Source organism: Nicotiana tabacum, chromosome 18, assembly GCF_000715075.1.
Source record: "Nicotiana tabacum cultivar K326 chromosome 18, ASM71507v2, whole genome shotgun sequence".
Classification (NCBI taxonomy): Eukaryota; Viridiplantae; Streptophyta; class Magnoliopsida; order Solanales; family Solanaceae; genus Nicotiana; species Nicotiana tabacum.
The window spans coordinates 150868798-150878559 of NC_134097.1; the positions used below are offsets into that span (position 1 = coordinate 150868798).

The following is a 9762-nucleotide window of genomic DNA, read 5'->3' on the forward strand; positions in this document are numbered from 1 at the left end:
CACCAATGGTCACATCTCTGGCATTATCATGCTGAACTCTATCCTTAAGGACAAGCAAATACGGATCATTATACTGGCTCTCTCTGATGCGATCATATAAGGAAAACCAAGAAACCATACAAGCCAATACCCGATTGTGCTCCGAAATATCTAATCTCACGAACCGATTGGCCAAGGCCTGAACATCAACTGTAAGAGGTCTCTCCCCAACTGGGATGTATGCCAAACTCACCATACTCACTGCCTTTCGGCTCAAAGCAGCGGCCACCATGTTGGCCTTTCCCGGATGGTACAATACAGTGATATCATAATCTTTAAGCAACTCCAACCATCTCCGCTGCCTCAAATTAAGATCCTTTTTCTTGAACAAATGCTGAAGACTGCGATGATCAGTGAATACCTCACAAGATAAACCATAAAAATAATGCCTCAGAATCTTCAATGCATGAACTATGACAGCTAACTCCAAATCATGAACAGGGTAGTTCTTCTCATAGGGATTCAACAGACGAGGAGCATAAGCAATAACTCTACCCTCTTGCATCAATACACAACCAATCCCAACTCTCGAAGCATCACAATACACGGTATATAAACTTGAAGCTGATGGCAAAACCAATACTGGAGCTATGGTCAAAGCTGTCTTGAGCTTCTGAAAGCTCTCCTCACACTCGTCCGACCATACAAATGAAACACCCTTCTGAGTCAACTTGGTCAAGGGCGATGCGATAGATGAGAATCCCTGAACAAACCAGTGATAATAGCCCACCAAAACAAGAAAGCTACGAATCTCTATGGCTGAGGACGGTCTGGGCCAACTCTGAACCACCTTTATCTTCTTTGGATCAACCTGAATACCCTCACTGGACACCACGTGCCCCAAGAAAGACACTGAACTGAGCCAAAACTCACACTTGGAGAATTTTGCATAAAGCTTCTCCTCCCTCAATCTCTGCAACACAACTCTCAAATGCTCTGTGTGCTCCTTCTGACTACGTGAGTACACCAGAATATCATCAATGAATACTATAACGAACGAATCAAGATAAGGCCGGAACACGCTATTCATCAAATGCATGAACGTTGCTGGGGCATTGGTTAGCCCGAAAGACATCACAAGGAACTCGTAATGACCATATCTGGTCCTGAAAGCAGTCTTAAGAATCTGAATCCCTGATCTTCAACTGGTGATAACCTGAACGGAGATCAATCTTGGAGAACACCTTCGCTCCCTGAAGCTGGTCAAATAAATCATCAATGCAAGGCAAAGGATACTTGTTCTTATTTGTTACCTTGTTCAATTGCCTATAACCAATGCACATTCTCATGGTGCCATCCTTCTTCTTCACAAACAAGACTGTCGTACCCCAAGGTGACATACTAGGCCGAATGAACCCCTTATCTAGGAGTTCCTGAAGTTGTTCTTTCAATTCTTTCAACTCTGCTGGCGCCATACGATATGGCAGAATAGAAATGGGCTGAGTGCCCGACACCAAGTCAATACCAAAATCAATATCCCTATCTGGTGGCATGCCCGGCAGGTCTGCAGGAAGCACATCGGGAAAATCTCTCACAACTGGGACAAAAACAATACAGGAAGTCTCAACTCCAACATCCCTCACAAACGCTAGATATGAAAGGCAACCCTTCCCAACCATACGCTGGGCCTTCAAGAAAGAGATCACTCTACTAGGAACATAATCAGTCTTGCCATGTCACTCGATTCGTGGTACACCCGGCATAGCCAAAGTGACCTTAGCATGACAGTCCAGAATAGCACGACACGGAGATAACCAATCCATGCCCAAAATGACATCAAAATCCACCATGCTCAATAGCAATAGATCCACTCAAGTCTCCAGACCCCCAATAGTCACCACACATGACCAGTACACACAGTCTACAATAATAGTATCGCCCACCAGGGTAGATACATGAACAGGTAAAGCAAGAAACTCACAGGGCATACCCAAATAACGAGCAAAGTATGATGACACATAAGAAAAGGTGGAACTGGGATCAAATAATACAGAGGTATCTCTGTGGCAAACTTAGACAATACCTGTAATGACAGCATCTGAAGCAATAGCATCGGGTCTAGCTGGAAGTGCATAGAAACGAGCTTGGCCACTGCCTAATCGACCTCCCCCTCTAGGGCGACCCCTGGCTACCTGACCTCCACCCCTAGATGGTTGGGCATGTGGTGAAGTAATAAGATAAGGGAGGCACGGGGGCTGCGGACGCCAACAACTACCTCGTAGTCTCCGAAAACACTGCCTGGACTAGGAGGATCAACTCTTAGGAGCGGACTCTATGATGCCTGAATCTGCATATACGGTGCAGGGAGTAATGTGAGTACTCCGACCTAGTGAGTAATAAATATAAATAATGGCTGAAAGCAAGAAAACACGTAAAGGCACAAAGCAATTCTATATCAAGCAGTAAAATAACTTAAAGTAGGAAGTCAAATGAAATTCCTTTAAACCAAGTAAAACAGGTAATTTAGGAGGTAAATAACAAGTAGAAATATGCCCCTCAGGCACAGTAACAATCGCTCAGAACAGTATCAGCCCCTCGGGCTCACTCTCAGTACATTATTAGCCCCTCGGGCTCACTCTCAGTACAGTATCAGCCCCTCGGGATCACTCTCAATTCATGATGGGTACCCGCGCTCATTGTGGGTGTGCATACTCCGGAGGGGCCCCTTACGGCCCAAGCGCTATATCAAGCAACCTTGTGGCATCATCTCTCGGCACTCGGCCTCACATCACTCAAGCCACCTCGTGGCGTATAAAAGTATCTCAGGCCCTCGGCTTCATATCACTCAGCATATCCTCACATATGGCCCTCGGCCTCACTTAGTCCGAAAATTCATCACAAGCCTCTCGGGCATTTGTACAATAATGGTTTTCAGCCCAAAACATCATTTAGAAATATCATTTAAGTCTCAAAACTGAGTAAAAGTGGTTGAGTTATAAAAAAGTAGGAAACAACAGGACTGAGTTCAAGTAATAATCAATACAGTTAGTAAATAGTGATAAAAATCCCCGGAGGGTTCAAATAATTGGCACGAAGCCCAAATATGGCAATCAGCCCAAATCATGATAATAATAAGCAAGTTTCAGTCAAATATGCGGTAAAACATCAGTCGGGACGGACCAAATCACAATCCCCAATAGTAAACGATCCCACGCTCATCATTAAGCGCGTGTTCACCTCAATATAGCACTACGATGTGCAATCCGGGGTTTCAAACCCTCGGGACATTATTTACAATCATTACTCACCTCGAACCAGCTACAACTCTAGCTCGCGATGCCTTTACCCCTCGAATCAGCCTCCACGCGCGTCGAATCTATCCAAAATCAGAACGAATACATCACAATATGCTAAGGAAACAAAACCCAAGCGAAAACAATCGAAATATATCAAAAATCCCGAAATTAGCAAAATCCGAGCCCCGGCCCACTTCTCGAAACTCAGAAATTTTTACATCATTAGATTCCTTATCACCCCACGAGTTCATACATATCAAAAGTTCTCCAATCCGACCTCAAATGGTCCTTCAAATCCCAAGCCCTAGTTCTTCCATTTTAGCGTAAGTTCCAAGAATTTCTAGGTTGATTTCACAATAGAATCACTTTTTAGGTTCAAAAATCTTACCTCCAATCAATTCTCCTTGAATACTTCTTTAATCACCCTCAAAAAGCTCTAAGAATGCTCAACTATGGAGGAAAAATCACTCAAAATCGCGGATGAAATAACTTATAAACTTTCTGCCCAGGTCTGACTTTCCTTCTATGCGAACGCGGTCAACCTCTCGCGCTCGCGTAGCACAAATTTACGTTGACCAACTTTTACCTTACGCGAACCCGACATGCCAGTCGCGAACGCGATGCCTCTTCCGCCTTGACCTTCGCGAACGCAAGACACCTGATGCGAATGCGAAGAGCAAATTCCACTGGACCCCAAATCCCTATACACGAACGCGGAGAGCCTCATACGAAGCACAAACTCCTAGCCTTCCGCGAATGCGAGGCACCTCTCGCGAACGCAAAGGCTTAATTATGTCCTTCCTCAAATTCTTTTACGCGAATGCGAGGCTCCGCTCGCGAACACGAAGAGATAATCCTCTGCAACAGCTGGGTAGATTTTTCTGCAACTTTCAAACTCCAAAATGGTCCGATTGACCATCCGAAACTCACCCGAGGCCCCCGGGACCTCAACCAAAAGCATCAACACATCCTAAAACCTCATTCAAACTTGTTCCAATCATCAAAACACCTCAAACAACACCTAATCCATCAATTCACATTGAATTCAAGACTAAGTTTTCTAAAAACTTCTGAAATATGCTTTCAATCAAAAACCCAACCAAACCACGTCCGAATGACCTGAAATTTTGCACACACACACAAATGACATAACGAAGCTACAAAGACTCTCGGAATTCCATTCCAACCCTCGGATCAAAATCTCACCTACCCACCGGAAATCACCAAAATACTAACTTCGCCAATTCAAGCCTAATTCTACTCTGGACCTCCAAAACCAATTCCGATCACACTCCTAAGTCATAAATCACCTCCCGAAGCTAACCGAACCATCCAAACTCACATCCGAGCCCTCTGACACATAAGTCAATACCCGGTTGACTTTTCCAACTTAAACCTTCTTAAAAGAGACCAAGTGTCTCATTTTTTACCAAATCCTCTCTGAACTCAATCTAATCAACCCGATCACCTAAAACACGGATAACAAAGCATAAAGAAGTAGATATGGGGGAAAACGTAGCGGTAACTCATGAGACAACTGGCCGGGTCGTCATATAAAGGCATTTGACTGTTCTGGTTATCATTCTGTTGTATCTCTCGTATCTTGTATCCCCTCTAGTATGTCTCCCTCCCAATAGTACATGTTTAGCTTTTGTTTGTTGTTAGCTTGTACATATACTGTTATATGCACAAGTTTATTATGTGGGTGTCTTGTCATAACCTCGTCACTACTTCGTCGAGGTTAGGCTCGACACTTACGAGTACATGGGGTCGGTTGTACTCATACTAACACTCTGCACTTCTTGTGCAGACTTTGGTACCGGCCCTAGCTGTTCGTGAGGAGTAGCAATTTAGATTTGCTCATTGGACACTCGAGGTAGATCTGCTGGTGTCCGCAGATCTGAAGCCCCCTTCTATTTTCTCTATTTTACTGTTTCTTTTCGTTCAAAACAGTGTATTTCTTTCAGACTTTGTATGTAGAAAATCTTAGAAGCTCATAAGTTGTGACTCCATATCCGGATTATAGTAGATATTATGGGTATTTATGTTATCCGCACTCGGTTTTATTTTATTTTGGCTTAATTGACTTTATCTATTGAAATTGAGTAACAATTGGCTTAACGGTTCTCTAACGTTGGCTTACCTAACAAGTGAAATATTAGGCGTCATCACGATCTCAAAGGTGGGAGTTACGGGTCGTGAAAATTTTACGCTAGAAAGATCTATCATATAGAAATATATTACTACTATTTATGTTCACATTATTTCATTACCTTATCAACCATCATAGATTGCATGTGTGGGATGGGCTGTTACGTATGTGACCGTCCCCAGACGGATTTCACAACGACAAATTACGGGAGAGATATTGAGTATATAAGTAAATAAGACTTATACACTAATTACACATTTTAAAGCCGTGACGGCCTAGGTCCAAAGTAGACAATATCACTAGTAAGCTGGATTGTTACATCGTACTATTACAATCTCTCCAAGGTGATATATTTTAGCAAGAGCCTCCCAAAATTTTAACTCCCGTTTGGCCATAGATTTTAGCTTTATTTTTAAATTTTTTTTTTTTGAAAATATTATTTGTTTATGAAATATGATCATATTTTGGTAAAAAAAAATCTAAAATTTTAGGTTTCTAAAAATTTGTTTAGGACAGTTTTTGGATGAAATTTTTTCTTCCACGCACAAAACTTTAACTTTTTTAAAATAAAATGTATGTCCAAACTATTTCAAAAATTCTTTTTTTAAATTTCAATCAAATCTATATTCAAACGCTAGCTTAGTTTTCAAAGCTTTAGTTCCCCTCTCCATAATTCTTCCTTTCCTTTGTTCTCTTTTCTCTTGGGTAAAGCCCTTACACGTGTGTACTTATTTCATGTCTTTCTAGAAAAAACATGCGTACCTCAAGCCAACTCATGATACTAAATACCCTAACATGGGGTTGGAATCTATTTATCCTTATTGAAATGCAATTTGAAGATTAAAAAAAATGAAAGAAATTAAAAAGGACTATATACATATATACACATACGTGCATAGATATTTAAAATTTGTTGTAGTAGCTGTATATATTAATTGCTAACAGATCATGAGACCCAACATCACCAATTAAAAATTTGATTGATTTTGTATTTAAAAATCACAGTCAGTGAGTCAGATGAATGATTTATGAAAAATATAATTTATGGTATATATTATATTTAAACTACATAAGTAAGTTTTTGTATTATTGCAGGAACTTTCTTAGAATGTGTATAGCTTCATGAGAATTAATTTCCTCCGTTAAAATTTATCGCCTTCATTTATATTATATCATTTATATTTTCAAGTCAAATATTAAAAAATTATACGCCAATTTAAGCACGACTATACAATGAACATACTTCAAAATTGAATGAAGTCTATAACTAGTTACGAAATTAATGATCATTGTCCTACATATTTTAGATGTCACATCCTATTGCAAATTTGAAACTCCACTTATCCAAACTATTTAATATTGTCTCTTGAAATATAATTACTAAAGACAATAATTAACTCATAGGTCTGGCTAGAGTTTTAAGTTAATTAATACACCATCGATGTAAAGGTTTTTTACATCATCAAATTATATTTATAATAATTATATATATTTGTTATAGCAGATAATTTCTTTCTCAATATTACAAATTTCACATTTGAGACAGGTTTGCATGTTTTTTTGGAGTAACTTGATCGCGTATAAGAAAGAATGAACATTTTTACTATTTGGGGAGTCAAATAAGATTTTCTTTGACTATATTTCGGTTAAAAATATTTTTAATTATTAATTAATGACTTATTGTACTTTTTATTTAGTTTTCAAATACGTAAATTCTATTTCAAAAAATATATGGATCGATGTCTGAACTCACACCGAAAATGAATCAATTTAATCATTATACTCCGAAAAGGTTCAAACAAATTGAAACGCATGAAGTACATGAGATTAAGAGCCTGTTTGGACATAAGAATTTTTTGACTTTTTTTCGAAATTCTTTTACTTTTTTTCGAAATTAGTATTTGGCTATAAAATTTCTAATTTTCACTTGAATATGAATTTTGAAATTTTTCGAAAATTTGAAAAATACCGAAAAACTGTTTTCAAAATTTTCACATCACTCACAAAACTTCAAAAGCAACTCAAAATTATATTCATGTTCAAACACAACTCTATTCAAATATCATTTTCGATTGAAAGTTTTTTTTTACTTTTGTTTTTGGAATTTTACAATTGTTATATGTCTAAACGATCACTAAACTTTTCTAAGCAGCTAATTGATATCAACGATTTCGGTTCGGTTTTGAACATCCTACTTGAAAGAGGACGAGTTGCTTAATTACAATTAGTAGTTAATTACATACACCAAAATAAATATCCCAAACCCACAAATTACGTACCTTCTCCTCCCAACCCACCCCCCAACCCAACCCAACTCCACCAAAGAAAAAAAGAAAACCCAACTCCACCAGCTCTTCTATTTCTTCCCTGAAAACACACACACACGAACGCCTGAACCAAACGCACGTACACTTTTCCTTCTATATATATATATAATCTCTCCTCCTATTTTTACACACTCTCATTCTCTTTCTCTCATTTCTTACAATGGATAATCCCACATCGCCATTTCCACCTTTAAACTTAGACAACCTACGAGCCATCAAAGTACTAGGCAAAGGTGCTATGGGCACTGTTTTCTTAGTCCACAACACTATAACCGACCCATTATCCCTATACCCTTTTGCTCTCAAAGTCATCGACAAATTCTCAAAACCTGATTCCGACCGCCGTGCACGGTGGGAAACCACCGTCCTCCACCGTCTCCACCACCCTTTCCTCCCTACCCTTCTCGGCTTCTCCGAAACCCCCGACATGCTTTCCTACGCTGTACCATATTGTTCCGGCGGTGACCTTAATGTCCTCCGTTATCAACAAAGCGACCATGTTTTTTCACCTTCAGCTATTCGCTTTTATTTAGCTGAAATTATACTCGCTCTTGAATATCTTCACACTTTAGGCATTGTTTATCGTGATCTCAAACCCGAGAATATTCTTATTCAACAATCCGGCCACGTGACCTTAACGGATTTCGATCTTTGCAAAAACTTAACTCTGAAAAAAAATCTCAGTTCCTTAGATTTCAATTCAGATCCTGAAATCGATAACATTCCACCACCAACACAGCCCAAAAAATTCAGACAATTTGCTAAATTTGTACTTCCGAAGAAAACATGCACATATTCTAGGTCCACGACCACGACCAAAAATGGACTAAGGAAAGTGAAAAGTGCACGTGTTTCGCCCGTGAGTAGACGAAATCCGAGTTCGTTTTACGAACGTTCGAATTCGTTTGTTGGTACAGAGGAATACGTGGCACCGGAAGTTGTACGAGGTGAAGGGCATGAATTTGCGGTAGATTGGTGGGCATTAGGGGTATTATGTTATGAAATGTTGTATGGAACGACGCCGTTTAAAGGGAAAAATAAGAAGGAAAATTTCAGGAGAATATTGATGATGGAGCCGGAGTTTATTGGGAAGAGAAATGCTCTAACGGATTTGATCGGTAAATTGCTGGAGAAAGATCCGACGCGCCGGTTGGGTTATCGGAGAGGCGCGTCGGAGATTAAGGAGCATGAGTTTTTTCGTGGTCTGAAATGGGATTTATTAACGGAAGTTGTACGGCCGCCGTTTTTGCCGTCAAAAGATGGGACGGAGTTGACGGAGGAAGTGAAGAGAGGTGGGTTTGATGTAACGGAGTATTTGCAGAAACTGAAGGCCCCGCCGTCGCCGTTATGGTCGCCGTCACATGATGAGTGGAGAAATAACGTTTCGTTAACGGAGTTCTAACGCACGTGTAAAGAATATGGTACCAGATTGGTATTTTACCAAAGTTAATGTAGGTTATTGTAAATAAACGTTAACTTTTTAGTGCTATAGAACATCATAATTAGACTGAAATGATGTAATTTAGCTGTCTATCGTTAGATTTAGAAAGATATGTATATACGCGCTGGCGGTGGCGCGTCGAGGAACTATTGGACTACATGGAGTTGTAAACTTATGAGGAATAAAGATACTTGGAATGAAGGCTATGATTTTTAGGGTACACTTGAGATTTTACTAATTTGGACAAAATCATTGTTACCTTTTATTTTGAAGAAAGGAATTTTTGCTTTTCTTTCCCTTTGGTTATAATTGTTTGGAACTTAATAGTGAAACCCTTTTGATTTTGTTCATTAAAAAAAGCACTTAACTTGGTGGGGAAGAAAATAATGGTTGTACAAATTCAAAAACTTGTGTGCAAGAAAGTATGTATCTCAAAATTGTTTGAAGAAAATAGAGATGGAATGAATTACTAGTATTATATTTTTTTTTTCATAGTGCCTACTTTGTTTTTGGGGCTGATTGGCAAGTATAACCTTTGTAACTTCATGGTATATGCATGAATTGGCG

General features: G+C 39.4%; 1 protein-coding gene across 1 annotated transcript; it reads left to right on the plus strand.

The window, feature by feature from the left end:
- Nucleotides 1-7813: 7813 nt before the first annotated feature.
- On the plus strand, nucleotides 7814-9492 carry LOC107782697 (serine/threonine-protein kinase UCNL). Its single transcript, XM_016603629.2, has one exon. The coding sequence runs from the start codon at nucleotides 7915-7917 to the stop codon at nucleotides 9154-9156; it is 1242 nt and encodes a 413-aa protein (XP_016459115.1). The 5' UTR covers nucleotides 7814-7914; the 3' UTR covers nucleotides 9157-9492.
- The last annotated feature ends 270 nt before the right edge of the window (nucleotides 9493-9762 follow it).

Coding starts and splice junctions, on each gene's coding strand:
- LOC107782697 (XM_016603629.2), top strand. CDS start 7,915: ATGGATAATCCCACATCGCCATTTCCACCTTTAAACTTAGACAACCTA.